The 15,410-nt window shown below is 39.3% G+C and overlaps 1 protein-coding gene across 10 annotated transcripts in view; it reads right to left on the bottom strand.

Moving 5' to 3' along the window:
* The window catches only part of mast2 (microtubule associated serine/threonine kinase 2), a 456,242-nt gene that overhangs the window by 146,611 nt on the left and 294,221 nt on the right, over positions 1–15,410 (bottom strand). For all 10 annotated transcript variants that reach the window (XM_072273698.1, XM_072273699.1, XM_072273700.1 and 7 more), the window contains one exon: positions 12,640–12,731. In XM_072273698.1, coding sequence (XP_072129799.1) covers positions 12,640–12,731 — 92 coding nt within the window. The remainder of the gene's footprint in view (positions 1–12,639; positions 12,732–15,410) is intronic.

The following is a 15,410-nucleotide window of genomic DNA, read 5'->3' as shown; positions in this document are numbered from 1 at the left end:
CCCTACCAAACATCTGACACTGGCAAGACAAGGTGAAATGTTCTTTTTAATCCATGAGGAAATGTATTTGGAAAATGTACCATGAAAACTCCAACTAGTTTTTCTAGTTCAACACTAGCTCTTATCAATGAAATTATTGAGAAAATTGACAGTCAAGAATTAGAATCAGAATTAGGCTTAATATCACTGGCCTATGTCATAAAGTTCGTCTTGTGGCAGCAGTAGATTGCAATACATAATAATAACTATAAATCAAGTAGCATGGTATACAGTAAATAAAAAGATTAAATTAAATAAGTAGTGCAAAAAGAGAGGGAAAAATACTAAGGTAATGCTCACTGATGGTGGAAGGGAAGTTGTTCTAAAACGTTGAGTGTGTGTCTTCAGGCTCCTGCACCTCCTCATAGAAGGGGCCCTTAATGATGGATGCCTCTTTTTTGAGACATCATCTTTTGAAGGTGTCCAGGATGTTGTGGAGCCTTCCGGTAGTTGCACCCCCTCTCCTCTCCTCCACTATTCCCCACTCACCCTACCTCCTTACCTGCCCAACACCTCTCTCTGATGCTCCCCTCCTTCCCTTTCTTCCATAGTCTTCTATCCTCTCCTCAGATTCCCCTTTCTCCAGCCCTTTATCTCTTTCACCAAACAACTTCCCAGCTCTTTATTTCACCCCCTCTCCCTCACCTATTACCTTGTACTTCTTCCTCCTCCCCCTCACCACCTTCTTACTCTGACTTCTCTTTCTGTCCAGTCCTGATGAAAAGTCTCGGCCTGAAACATTGACTGTTTACCCTTTTCTAAAGATGCTGCCTGGCCTGCTAAATTCCTCCACCATTTTTACAACTTTCTGCAGTTTTTCTGATCCTGTCCAGTGGCCCCTCCATATCAGGTGAAACCAGTTAAGAATGTTCTCCACAGTACATCTGTAGAAATTTGTGAGTGCCTTTGGTGACATACCAATTCTCCTCACACTCTTAATGAAATACAGTCACTGTCATGCCTTCTCAGTAGTTGCATCCGCAGTATATGTTGGACCCAAGATAGATCCTCAGACATGTTGACACCAGGAACTTGAAATTGCTCAGCCTTTCAACTTCTGATTCCTCAGTTAGACTGAGGTGTCTTCCCTCATCTTCTCCTTCCTGAAGTCCACAATCATTTCCTTGGTCTTACGATCTTGAGTGCAAGATTGTTGCTGCAACACCATTCAACCAGCTGATATATCTGACTCCTGTGTGCCTCCTCGTCACCATTACAAATTCTGCCAACAATAGATGTGTCATTGGCAAATTTAAAGATGGTGTCTGAGCTGTGTTGAGCACACAATCGTCGGTGTGGAGAGAGTACAGCAGTGGATTAAGCACACATTCTTGAAGTGCGCTGGTGTTAGCTGTCAGCGAGTAGGAGATGTTATTTCTAATCCACACAGAATGTGATCTCCAAATGAGGAAGTCAAGGATCCAGTTGCAGAAAAAGGCATCAAGGCCCAGGTTTTGGAAGGCATAATTGTATTGAACCCTGAGCTGTAGTCAACTAACAGAAATCTGACGTAGGTATTGCTACTGTGTAGATGATCCAAGGCTGAATGGAGAACCAGTGAGACTGCATCCACAGGAGACCAATTGTGGTGACAGGCAAAGTGCAGGGTGTCGAGGTCCTTGCTAAGGCCCATTCCCTTTTGTTCTGAACTAAGCAGCATAAATTTATTTCCATTTTTATGAGTTATGCCCCACTATGAATCATACATACAGTAATTTCCTGTACATTTTCAATTCTGAATAATAAGGATGTCATAAACACAAAGAATGTACTTTAGCATTAAGAATGAAGCCCAATCATGTAGAAGAAACAATACAGTATATCTTCCAAAATTCAGAAGCAGTGGGGAGGGGAGAAAATTGAACTGGAAAAAGAGGACAACAAAAAAAAATAGAGAACAGGTTAAATTGAAACAGGCAGCTGTTGAAATGGAAAACCAACACCGGTGACAATTAAAATAGAAGAAAACAATGAGTAATTAAATAAGAAGAACATCAGCAAAATGTATCCTACTCCATAGGCTGAAATAATTGTATTAGCAGATTAGCCATGAAACCACAAGATGGGAAGCTTGCAATTGGAAATGCATTACAAAATAGATCATATTATCCAGGGAGAAGGGGTAAAAGTTGGTAAACAACCTAGACAAATGTATAAATGATTGTGTGAATAAAACCTATTCAAGGTCATCTATCCCCATGGCAGTTCAATATTTACGTCATTCACTTCTCTAGAGAAAGCAACAAATAAAAGTAAAGGCCAAATTCTGACAAAATGGAAATCAAGCACCTTAATCAAACAAACTCATAGACATTCATAACGGATATCTAAACAAATGTAATTCCCCACACAGCTACAAATCTCCCAAAGTTCTCCTTTGCCATGTCATTCAAATAAGGATTATAAAAAGCCTATACTTATAAAGATGAAGATGCTCTACTCCCACAAAATGTTCAGGTTTACTTGAAAACATATTTTGTTTTATAAATCAATGCAAATATTTAATACCCTAAGAAGTTTTGAGAAAGTGTATAGTGAAATTCAGTTTCAATTGAATAATTAATCACTGACAAGTGACACAGCATCAAGATTTTTATCTACATAATCCAACAGGAGAAAGTTAAAGGATTTATTTTCCACCCAATTTGCAAACAGAATACAAGATGCTTTATCACAAATGGAAACTGAGGTTCATTCAGAATAACAATTCATTCCTTAGTATCAATTGGATAAGAATTTACCTTCAAAAATATGGAAGGATACAAGGGCAACAAAAGTGCAAAAATACACAGTGCCTGTTTGTAAAATGGCACAAAGCAGATAAAATGGACAAAATTTCACTCCATTTATTGGTTAAATCTTGCTTTAATGTTTAAAACTGTGCTTTTACTCTGATACTTAATAAATATGGAAATTAAACCCATGATTTTTTAACAGCTAAAAAGCACTCCCAAAAAAATTATTAACACCAGCTCTCCATGCAATTATCCAACTTTATTAATTGTGATTTTTGACTTTGAGTTGTTTCTATTATCAATAATCCTTCAGATTCCCTGAGTTATTGATAATTCATGTGCTGCAGTTCATGTCAAATGGAAATATAATCTGATGATATGAGACAACATCCATTATTAGGAGTGATAAACAGATGCTGGTTGTATCTGCACCTGTGCTTTAATGTAACCCGGGAAAATGTGTTTAATCATGTTATTTCAAAGCAATCTGTTGTGAAGAAAAACAAGACTATTTTAATACACTTGAATGCCAATTTTGCTTTGGTGCAATGGTCATCTAATGAAAGTTGACAGCATTTCAGTGAAATGCAAGCATGTGACTTGGCTATAATTTTCACATCTTCAGGTACAAAGTTAAGATTCAAGTACAAAGCCTCTGTAGCTAACTGCACACTCAAATTCATAACCTTGTTCCAATCTGAAAAAACAATGAATTATTATCATTGTTTAGCTTTAGGCTAATACAGCTACTATAGAAACAGTTTGATCTTTGGCTTAAATATAGTGAAGTTCCAGCTTCTACCTATGGAGTTTAAGCATTTTTAATCAGAAATTATAACCTAATCCAAACAAATTGGAGTGAACATAGAAAACCTATAGCACAATACAGGCCCTTCAGCCCACAATGCTGTACCGAACATGTACTTACTTAGAAATTACTGCAGATTACCCATAGTCCTCTATTTTTCTAAGCTCCATGTACCTATCCAAGAGTCTCTTAAAAGACCCTATTGTATCTGCAACCACCACTGTCGCCAGCAGCCCATTCCACAGACTCACCACTCTCTGCGTAAAAAAACTTACCCCTGACGTCTCCTCTGTACCTACTTCCAAGTAGCTTAAAACTGTGCCCTCTAATGTTAGCATTTCAGCCCTGGGAAAAAGCCTCTGACTATCCATCCAATCCATGCCTTTCATCATATATTAAGTATCCACTAGTATTGAGATGTCCCACATTTGAAAGTAACGGCTCAAGAAACTGCATGATTTTCCAAGATATGCCAAGCAAGGTGCTATAACATTTTGAACTGTGCCATATTTATATTGGCTTCAAACACAATATGGCTATATCGTTCCTTGAAAGTTACTACAAGACAGATGGACAGAGGGATGAAGGTTTGCTTCCACCAGTCAGAATATCGAGTACAGGAGTTGGGACATCATGTTACAGCTGTACAATATATCGGTAAGGCCACATTTGGAGAACTATCTGCAGTTGTGGTCATCCTGTTACAGGGAGAATGTCATTAAACAGGAGACGGTGTAAACAGAATATTCCTTGGACTGGAGGGCATGGGTTTATAAAAAGAGGCTGGGTAGGCTCAGGATGTTTCCTCTGAAGTGTGACTAAAAAGAGGTTAAAATTGTAATACTTTTCCATTAACGTCCTTTATATTTTAAGTTCACAATCATAGCATTACACTATCTCTAAGCCTTTCATGTTTATTTCTAGCACCTTCCCATTTTCATTAAAACATTTTTGAATTTGTTTCTCAATAATTATATATAGGTGCATGTTCAAAATCATCACTTAATACATGTACACACTCACAGAACAATGACAACATTGTAATCAGCAAATATTAGTATACTACCCTGCTGGTCATTCTGAGCATTTCAGGAAAAGCATTTTAACTGCCGTATTATTATTTAACAAAATTTGAAAAACAAAATGAAAAATTCTCAAATTTTATTCACTCATTTAGATAGCATATTTACTGTATATCAATTCCATTTAAGCACCCTGTTTAATATTCCTTGATATCATTAATAAAAAAGTATTTTTTCCATTTGTAAACCTCAAATAACTCCAAGTCCACTTCTTTAGGAAATATCAAATTTGAGGCACCTCAAACCTTTTGTGAAAAATGGTTCTTCATTTGACTCATGATGTGTTTGCTCTAATTTTATGATTTTGTTTTAGAGATCTTGATTCCTCAAATTCTTAGTTAGAAAGCTTGTAGCAAGAGTTTGAAGTGTAAAAAAAAGCCATTTGGTCCCTGGAATCTGTTCATTACAACGGTAATTTCACTGCTTTATCTCTTAATGCAATGCTGTAATAAACAGTCTGATTTTATCTTTCCTTAAATTCTCAGTAGCTCAATGTTTACCACATGATCTCTTACACTAACAGTTTTGCCAGGACTTCAAAAGTGTCAAGCTTTTTGCCTGTCCCTCTGATAGTCAGTTGAGGAATCTCTCTTGAGATCAGTATATCCCATGGAAATGGGATATGCTGTGGAGACTAAGAGAGTGATTAAAAAATATCTGGTACTGAGAGCAAAGGAACAATTTCGAACGAGGATGGGGGTGGAACTGGATGAACATCAATTCTGGCAGGATTTGCAGGCCATTACTGCCTACAAAGTGAAACCTAACATCATGGATGGCTGTGATGCTTCACTGTGAGTTGAGTTCAACACCTTTTATGCACACTTTAAAAGGGAGAATAAAACTACAGCTACGAGGACCCCTGCAGCTCCCGGTGACCCTGTAATCCTCAGTCTTGGAGGCCAACATCAGTCTATCTTTCAAGAGGGTGAACCCTCGCAATGGAATACCTGGTAGGCTCTTTAAACCTGTGCCAACCAACTGGCAATGCTTTTCAAAGACAGTGAAGTTCCCACCTGTTTCAAAAGGGCAACAATTATACCAGTGCTCAAGAATAGCAGGGTGAGCTGCCTTAACAACTATCGTCCAATAGCCCTCACATCTATAGCGATAAGATGTTGGTTATGGCTAAAATTAACTCCTGCCTCAGCAAGGACCTGGATCGACTGCCATTTGCCCTCTCCCACAATAGGCCTCCAGTGCATTGGCTCTTCAGGAGGCCTTGGATCACTTGGACAATATAAATACCTACTGTATATTGTAGGTGCTATTTATTGACTACAGATCAGCATTAAACACAATCATTCTTACAATTCTGATTGAAAAGCTCCAAACCCTGGGCCTCTGTACCTCCCCATGCAACTGGATCCTTGATTTCCGAGCTGGGAGACCACAGCCTGTGCGGATTGGAAACAACATCTCCACCTTGCTGACAGCAAACACTAGCGCACCTCAGGGATGTGTGCTTAGCCCACTGCTCAACTCTCTCTACATCCATGACTGTGTGGCTCAAATGCCATCTGGAAACTTTCTAACGCCACAACTATTGTTGGCAGAATTACAGATGGTGATGAGAGGGCGTACTGGAGCAAGATATATCACTAATTGAGTGGTGTTGCAGCAACAACATTGCACCCAACGTCAGTAAGACAAAAGAAAGGATTGTGGACTTCTGAAAGGATAAGACAAGGAAATACAAAACCAGTCCTCAGAGGGATCAGGAGTGGAAAGAGTAAGCAACTTATCGACCAACATATCAATGTAGCTACAAAGAAGCTATATTTCATTATAGCCGATAAGGGCTATATTTCATTTGGAGTTTGAGGAGATTTTGTATGTCACCAAAGACACATGCAAGTTTCTATAGATGTACCATGGAGAGTATTCTAATAGGTTCCGTCAATGTCTGGTATTGGGGGGGGAGGGGGAAGGAAGTGGCTACTGCACAAGATCAAAATAAGCTGCAGAGTTGTAAACCTAGTCAGCTCCATCACGGGCACTAGCCTCCATAGTACCCAGGACATCTTTAAGGAGCGATGCCTCACACACACACTTACTGTAATCCACATTTTTTTCTCTATTATGTATTGCATTGTACTGTTGCTGCAAAGACAACATATTTCACAACATGTGCTGGTGACACTAAACCTGATTCTGATTTATAATGTTAGTTTTCCCAGATAAGTTGAATTAACCCAAGCTGGTATATTTGATAGCCTTAAATTCCAAATTAACCACTGACTGCCATGTGTTCTCATCTGACATCCACCATGTTCCTGATTTCCACGTTTCAGATTATGAAGACACGCAGTCCTCTTTTATTGTCATTTAGTAATGCGTGCATTAAGAAATGATACAATACTTCCTCCGGTGTGATATCACAAAACACAGGACAGACCAAGACTGAAAAAACTAACAAAACCACATAATTATAACATATAGTTACAACAGTACAACAATACCATAACTTGATGAAGAAGTCCACGAGCACAGTAAAAAGTCCTAAGTCTCTCAAATGTCCCGCATCTCACGCAGACGGGAGAAGGAAGAAAAACTCTCCCTGCCATGCCCGACCACAGTCCGACTCTGAGTCATCCAAAAACTTCGAGCCTCTGATCAGCTCTCCGACACCGAGTACTGAGCGCCATCTCTTTCCGAACGATTCGACCTCAATCTCGGTCGCCAACAGCAGGCAAAGCCGGGGATTTTGAGGCCTTCCCTCCGGAAGATTCCCAACCGCACAGTAACAACAGCAGCGAACTGGCGTTTCAGAAATTTCTCCAGATGTTCCTCTGTGCTTTCACGTCTGTCTCCATCAAATCAGAATTGTCCACGGCCCCTATTTAATGGATACGATATCATTTTTCACCGGAGGGCTGCGCACGTGCGGCGCGCTGCTCTCTCTCCTCCCACCGAGTTTCACTATGTAGGCTGTTGAGTTCTTCTGTAGCAAATAATTGGTTCTTCATGGATCTGTCCGTTAGCTGTTAGTATGTTCCAGCCATTTACGCCAATACAACACAGTTCGACAAAACTGGCTTTAATGACTTTCAGGAAGAAAGAATAACATATTGTGCAATAGTAGCATCCAATCCTGTTAATTAAAAGTACTTGCACATTACCAAAGGTGTAAAATTTAATCTATCCTGATGGTAAACAAGCAAATTTAACTGAAGGTGTTTGTATTAAACTCAGAGCCTCTGTTTCACAAGCCTGACTACAATTTCATATTTACTCTAATAAATAATTTATAACAAAGTAGAAACATAACAGAAAAGGCAGAAATTAGAATCAATCTAAAACCCCATGAAGTTCATTTTGAGAGATAAATCAAAACACAGAAAGTCTGCAGATGCTGGAAATTCAAAGCAGCAGACACAAAATGCCAGAGGAACTCAGCAGGTCAGGCAGCACCTTGGCACAACAGAAGGCCATGGACAGAATGGTCTCACCAATCTACAGGAGGCCTGGCACTTATCCCTGCAAGTGGCCAAAATGCCACACCTGCCCATTCATCTCTTCCCTCACCTCTATTCCGGGCCCCAAACAGTCCTTCCAAGTGGGGCAACACTTCACTTGCTAATCTGCTGGTGTCATCTATTGTATCTGGCGCTCCCGACGCAGCCCCCTCCACATTGGTGAGACCTGTCACAAACTGAGGGACTGCTTCGTTGAGCATCTCTGTTCTGTCTGCCAAAAGTAGAATGTCCCAGTGGCCAAACATTTTAATTCTGATTCCCTTTGCCATTCTAACACATCAGTTCACGGCCCCCTCGAGCCAAGATGAGGCCACCCTCAGGGTGGAGGGGTAACACCTTTTATTCCATCTGGGTAGCCTCTAGCTTGATGGCATGAATATCAATTTCTCCTTCCAGTAGAAAAAATATCGCCCCCCTCTCTGCTTCTTCTATTCCTCACTCTGTTCTTTTACCTCTTCTCCCTGGGTACCTTCCTCCTTTTCTTTCTTCATTAGTCCACTCTTCTCTCCTATCAGATTCCTTCCTCTCCAGCCCTTTACCTTTCCTATTCACCTGGATTCACCTATCACCTTCTAGCTATCCTCCTTCCTCTTCAATCAAACTTTTTTTACTCTGGTGTCTTTCCCCTTCCTTTCCAGTCATGAAGTAAGGTCTCAGCCTGAAATGTTGACTGTTTATTCATTTCCCTAGATGCTGCCTGACCTGCTGAGTTCCTCTAGCATTTTGTAAGTGTTGTTAAGAGATCAGTATTCAGTATCAAGATTTGTTCATGTTCTTGATAAATGGTGCCAGCATATTTTTTCAATATGAATGGTCACTACAGTGAAAGAAATAGTTAAGTACAGTGATCTTCTCAGCTAGGTTAGAAGATTAAATTTAGTCGAAGCTGTGCTCATCCTTGGTAGCTCTAACTGTATGACCTTTATAGTTAGGCATGAAGAATGTGAAAATGTTTCATCATGCAGCACTGACACCTTCCAGCTGATTAAGCACAAAATTTTAACATCAAATAGCTTTAAATTGTTTTATCACCATTGCAATTTCACTTTAGCTACTAGGCTTATTTATTCTTCATTTTCCCATTTAAGTAATGAGCACTGGTAGAAGCTACAGCATATACAATAACTAGACATTAAGAATTAAATGCCATAGTTCTAAAAAAAAGTGCTCGTCTTAAAGGGTCCTGCTTCGTATTCAGTTTTGAACCTACACTCATGCATTACCATCAAATGATAGATCAGTTCTACAAAAGAAAGGGCAAATTACAGCTCTATTCTTCTTGTAATACACAATGGATAATCAGCTCATTGGCAGAATTCCCAAAACAGGTGTTCCAAATCAAAGTGGATAATTGCAAAATGACCAAATCAGAATCATCACCACTACTTTTATTTGTAACAACTTTAAACCAAAAGAAGCAATGCCAACATTTTTGTACCTGTGGAGTTGATGTTTAATTTCAAGATTTCCCTGCTTTTCTTTTCTTAAAAATTAACCCCTTGAACCAAGATTTTACCTAATAGGTCAAACAATTATACAATATACTTAAAATATTTGCCATTTGAAATCATTGTATAAACAGCAGTTACAATTTCTGTTAAAGAAAATTTGAGAGGAAGTGTTTTGTCACAGTATAAGTAAATAAATTGTGCTAAATGTAAGTCCTTTACAATGATTCATGGAATGACATAAATGCAAACAGTTTTAATTACAGTAACACTCTTGCACTTGAACTTACACAAAGGGAATGGGGTCAAGTAGCATCTTGCAACACACTACTGCGGATCCTGATTCATTGTTCAAGAAAAGTGACAGGTAACAGGAGGGAAAGTAAGTCTGCCCTTCTACTGTAGATTTTAAAGCAGGCAGGTGGAAGGGAATAAAAATGGCAGCAAAACAGATTTAAAATGTGCTTTATTTGTTATATATCATTTCTAAGTTGGTTAATTGAGTGTCATGAGAGTAGTTTTATATTCATATGTCCTCCAAACCCAACAGGATAGCACACTGGTGGATGAACCACGAATTTCAGCTCAACTCCCACAATTGACCACAAAAATTCAGGCCAACACTTCACTGCAGTAAGAAGGCAGTGCTCCACTAGCAATCTTGCCATATCTCTGATGGAATATTAACTCACAGCTTGGTCTGTTCTCTGGTTGATATAAATAGTCCACAGTACAATTTTGAAGACCAGCAGAGAAACTGTGGTCAATGTTTATCTCTCAAACAATATCACCAGGACAAGTTAATTTGTCATTTATTATAATATTCTGCTCTCCTATTTCATATAGTATAACAGCAGATACCAGCACTCTACAGCAATGCTCGGTTACACTTCAGCTTCGAAGAGAAATAGTAGTACAGATATTTACTGAGCATGTCAAACTACATCTTTAATTTCAGGTCAAGGCCATCCATGTGTTAAAGCAAAGGCTCACAGCATAAGAAAGGCAAATGTGGCATCTGCCAATCACTTTGCAGTGAAGAGGCTCATTTTATAGTTAGATTAATACAAATATGAATTTGCATTAATATTAATTAGAAAGGAAGGCTTGCTTTCTTAACATAATTTAAATTTAATTTCATTTATTTTTTATAGTGGGATTCATTTATCCTGTTGCTTGTATAATAGCTAAAATAAGATACTGGTTTTGTTCTTCATCTTTCAAAGAATAAATTCCATATCTATTGTTATACATGGTATCTTGCAGTATAGTATAAAATTAACTAGGTAAGACCTAAATAATTTGATACCTCGCTAGCGCTCAAGAAATTATCATCCTGAGAGGACTGATTTTTATATTGGTTTTGTATTTCCTCTCATCAAGTTTATGGAGATTTCTGAGTGGTACTAAATGCAAAAATAAAAATCTGAAAAAATCTACAGCTGTAACATCTATTTAGGATTATAATTTTCTTTCTCATTCTTGCTCTAAATGCTAAAAAGAGGATATCTTAAACTTGAATTTTAAGTTTAATCTTAGGACTCATTGCTTCAAAATCTTTGGATGCGGCAATTTTACAATGAGATTTACAATAACAGTGAAACACTGATTGGTTACATTCAGGATGAATAACATAGAACTGTGCGGCACAAGAACAAGCCATTTGGACATGATGTTGTGCTGAACTAATTAAACTAATAATTAAATACCTAACTAAACTAATCCTTACTGCTGACACAAAGTACATATCCCTCCAATCTCAGCACAGCCATGTGCCTACCTCAGAGCCTCTTAAATTCATCCTTCATTTTTATCTCCACTACAATCCCTGGCAGCAAATTTCAAGCACCTGCCACTCTCTGTGTAAAAAAACTTGACTTGCACATTTCCTTTGAACTGGCCCCCTCTCACCTGCAATGCATGCCCTCTAGTCGTCAACATTTTGATCTGGGGCAAAGGTTACTGGCTCTCTACTCCATCTATTCCTATCATGATCTTATAAGCCTCATAAAGATCTTTGCACGGTGTCTTTCTTTGGATAAAGCAACCCAAGTTTATCCAACCTCCCCTTACAGCACACGACTTCTAATCCATGTAAACATCTTCTCCACCCACCCTTTCCAAAGCCATTACGTCCTTGTTATTAAGGGGTGACCAGCATTCAATGGAATACTCCAGATACCGCCTAATCCAGCCTTCTATAAAGCTGAAACACAACCTCCTGACTCTTGAACTCAGTGCCTTGACTAATTAAGGCAAGCATGGCATATGTCTTCTTCATCTTTCTATTAACCTGTGCAGCCACTTTCAGGGAGCTATGGATTTGGATCCTAAGATCCTTTTGTACACCAACATTATTGAAGGCCCAGCTATTAACAGTGTACTTTCCCTTGACACTCCCAAAATGCAACATTTCACACTTGGCTATATGAACTCCAACTGCCATTGCTTCGTCTATAATCTGAAACTGATCGATATCTTGCTGCATCCTTTGGCCATCTTCTCCACTGTCCACAATGCAATCAATCATTGTGTCTTTTGCAGACTTACTAACCCATCCATCCACATTTTCATTCAAATCATTTAAAGGAAAGGACTTAACTGTATCCAGCCTCCTAGTTAAGCGATACATCGCCATAGCACACTCATCTATCATCCTGAAAATGATAAAGTACCAACTGCAACATCTGGATAAAATACTATAAGATACAGATGCACTAAGATACGATCAAAATCTGCTTCATTTGCCTTTCGTACTCAAATGGCCTGAGAGACTAATGATGGCCCTTCGATATAATTCTTATCCACCATTGGTGAAGGAACAGAAACATACATCCAAGTCAGGAAGATATGCTTACAGATATACTATTTTTCCTTTGAGGTGTAGGAGATTACAGATTTGGGAAATGCTCCTGATGAAGCCTTAAGCTGTAGATAAGACATACAGCAGTCATCAATTGTTGGTGGTGATGAGAAATTATGTTTAGACTTGCTCTGTAAATGCTACAAGTACAAGTACAAATAATTTTTTAAACCATTGCTCCTTACCTGTGTGCCCTGGCAGTGGTGAATGTGGACGTGGTAGTGTTGGTGAAGTGCTTGAAGTCACAATTAGGCTCTTCCGGTTATTTGTACGGCAACTGAAACACAATAAAGCAAATGTTCACAAACAAACACGTTTTCCTGTGTTTTTTTCCCCCAGTCCTATCATTTGAATGTAGTACATCCCAACATTTTTCTATATTCATCTACAGTTCAATATAAATACCATTTAGTCTACTGTGTCTGCAAGTCATCATATGTCCAAAGTTGGCTTCAAGAACTAAACAGCCATTAATGTTGACAGCCATTAAACAACTGCTAAGCAACTGTCCAACTTTATACACAACAGACCCTGCTTATACAGTGCCTCTAATGTAGCAAAATCTCCTCACGTGCTTTGCAGGAGTCTTACAAAATTCAAAACAACGCCACATGAGGAGATATTAAAGCATATGTCAGACAAAAATTGGTTTTAGGAGCTTCTTAAAGGTGGAAATGGTGTTGGTGAAACAGAGGAGAAATTAACGCACATGCTTTCAGCTATAACATAACAATTTTCTCCCTTCTTCCTTTCCATGTCTAATGATTTCACCTGCAAACAGGACAAAGTGGTTACTGATGCACAGACCTCTGCCAAACTGCTGTTCATCCAGCTATGCGCCAGACAGAAATAACACGTGTGTCAATTACTCTTTCAATTGCTCAGCTTTGTAAAATAGCAGTGGGTCTACTGTATACTCACTGACTTACCCTACTGCATGACCAAATTTGGTTATCATATTGGGCTGGATTATTGTTTAAGATTGTTTACTGTCATTTCCCATACAGTTGTTACTCTGGATCTGATGCAGCACAAAAATACACGAAGTATAGAAACATAGAAAACTTGCAGCACAATACAGGCCCTTCAGCCCACAAAGTTGTGCCAAACATGGCCCTAACTTAGAAATTACTAGGGTTACCCATATCCCTCTATTTTTCTAAGCTCCATGTACCTATACAAAGGTCTCTTAAAAGACCTTATCGTATCCGCCTCCACCACCGTTGCTGGCAGCCCATTCCACTCTCTGCGTAAAAAACTTACCCCTGACATCTCCTCTGTACCTACTCCCTAGCACCTTAAGCCTTAAACCTGTGCCATCATATTTGACCAACCAAAATGAACCACTTCACACTTATCTGGGTTGAACTCCATCTGCCACTTCTCAGCCCAGTTTTGCATCCTATCAACGTCCCGCTGTAACCTCTGACAGCCCTCCACACCATCCACAACACACCCAATCTTTGTGTCATCAGCAAACTTACTAACCCATCCCTCTACTTCCTCATCCAGGTCATTTATAAAAATCATGAAGAGTAGGGGTCCCAGAATAGATCCCTGAGACACACCACTGGTCACCGACCTCCATTCAGAATATGACCTGTCTGCAACCACTTTTTGCCCTCTGTGGGCAAGTCAGTTCTGGATCCACAATGCAATGTCCCATTGGATCACATGCCTTCTTACTTTCTCAATAAGCTTTGCATGGGGTATCTTACCAAATTCCTTGCTGAAATCCATATCCACGACATCTACTGCTCTTCCTTCAACAATGTGTTTAGTCACATCCTCAAAAAATTCAATTAGGCTCATGATGCACAGCCTGCCCTTGACAAAGCAATACTGACTATTCCTAATCATATTATACCTCTCCAAATGTTCATAAATCCTGCATCTCAGGATCTTCTCCATCAACTTACTAACCACTGAAGTAAGATTCACTGGCCTATAATTTCCTGGGTTATCTTTACTCCCTTTCTTAAATAAGGGAACATCCGCAACCCTCCAATCCTCTGGAACCTCTCCTGACCCCATTGATGATCCAAGAATCATAGCCTGGGGTACATCTCATCTGGCCCTGGCGACATCCAACTTGATGCTTTCCAAAAGCTTCAGCACATCCTCTTTCTTAATATCTACATGCTCAAATTTTTCAGTCCACTGCAAGTCATCACTACAATCACTAAGATCCTTTTCCATAGTGAATACTGAAGTAAAGTATTCATTAAGTACCTTTGCCATTCCTCCAGTTCCATACACACTTTCCCACTGTCACATTTGAGAGGTCCTATTCTTTCACGCCTTATCCTCTTGCTCTTCACATAATTGTAGAATGCCTTGGGGTTTTCCTTAATCCTGCCCACCAAGGCCTTCTCATGGCCCCTTCTGGCTCTCCTAATTTCCTTTTTAAGCTCCTTCTTGTTAGCCTTATAATCTTCTAGATCTCTAACATTACCTAGCTCTCTGAACCTTTCATAAGCTTTTCTTTTCTTCTTGACTAGATTTACTACAGTCTTTGTACACCACAGTTCCTGTACCCTACCATAACTTCCGTCTCATTAAAACGTACCTATGCAGAACTCCACACAAATATACCCTGAATATTTGCCACATTTCTTCCATACCTTTCCCTGAGAACATCTGTTCCCAATTTAAGCTTCCAAGTTCCTGCCTGATAGCCTCATCATTCCCCTTACTCCAATTAAGCGCTTTTCTAACTTGTCTGTTCCTATCTCTCTCCAATGCTATTGTAATGGAGATAGAATTATGATCACTATCTCCAAAATGCTCTCCCACTGAGAGATCTGACACCTGACCACGTTCACTTCCCAATACCAAATCAAGTACAGTCTCTCCTCTTGTAGGCTTATCTACATATCATGTCAAGAAACCTTCCTGAACATACCTAACAAACTCCACCCCATCTAAACCCCTTGCTCTAGGGAGATGCCAATCG

This window comes from Mobula birostris, chromosome 12 (assembly GCF_030028105.1).
Source record: "Mobula birostris isolate sMobBir1 chromosome 12, sMobBir1.hap1, whole genome shotgun sequence".
In the NCBI taxonomy this organism is placed as follows: Eukaryota; Metazoa; Chordata; class Chondrichthyes; order Myliobatiformes; family Myliobatidae; genus Mobula; species Mobula birostris.
This window is presented reverse-complemented; position numbering and strand designations above follow the sequence as displayed.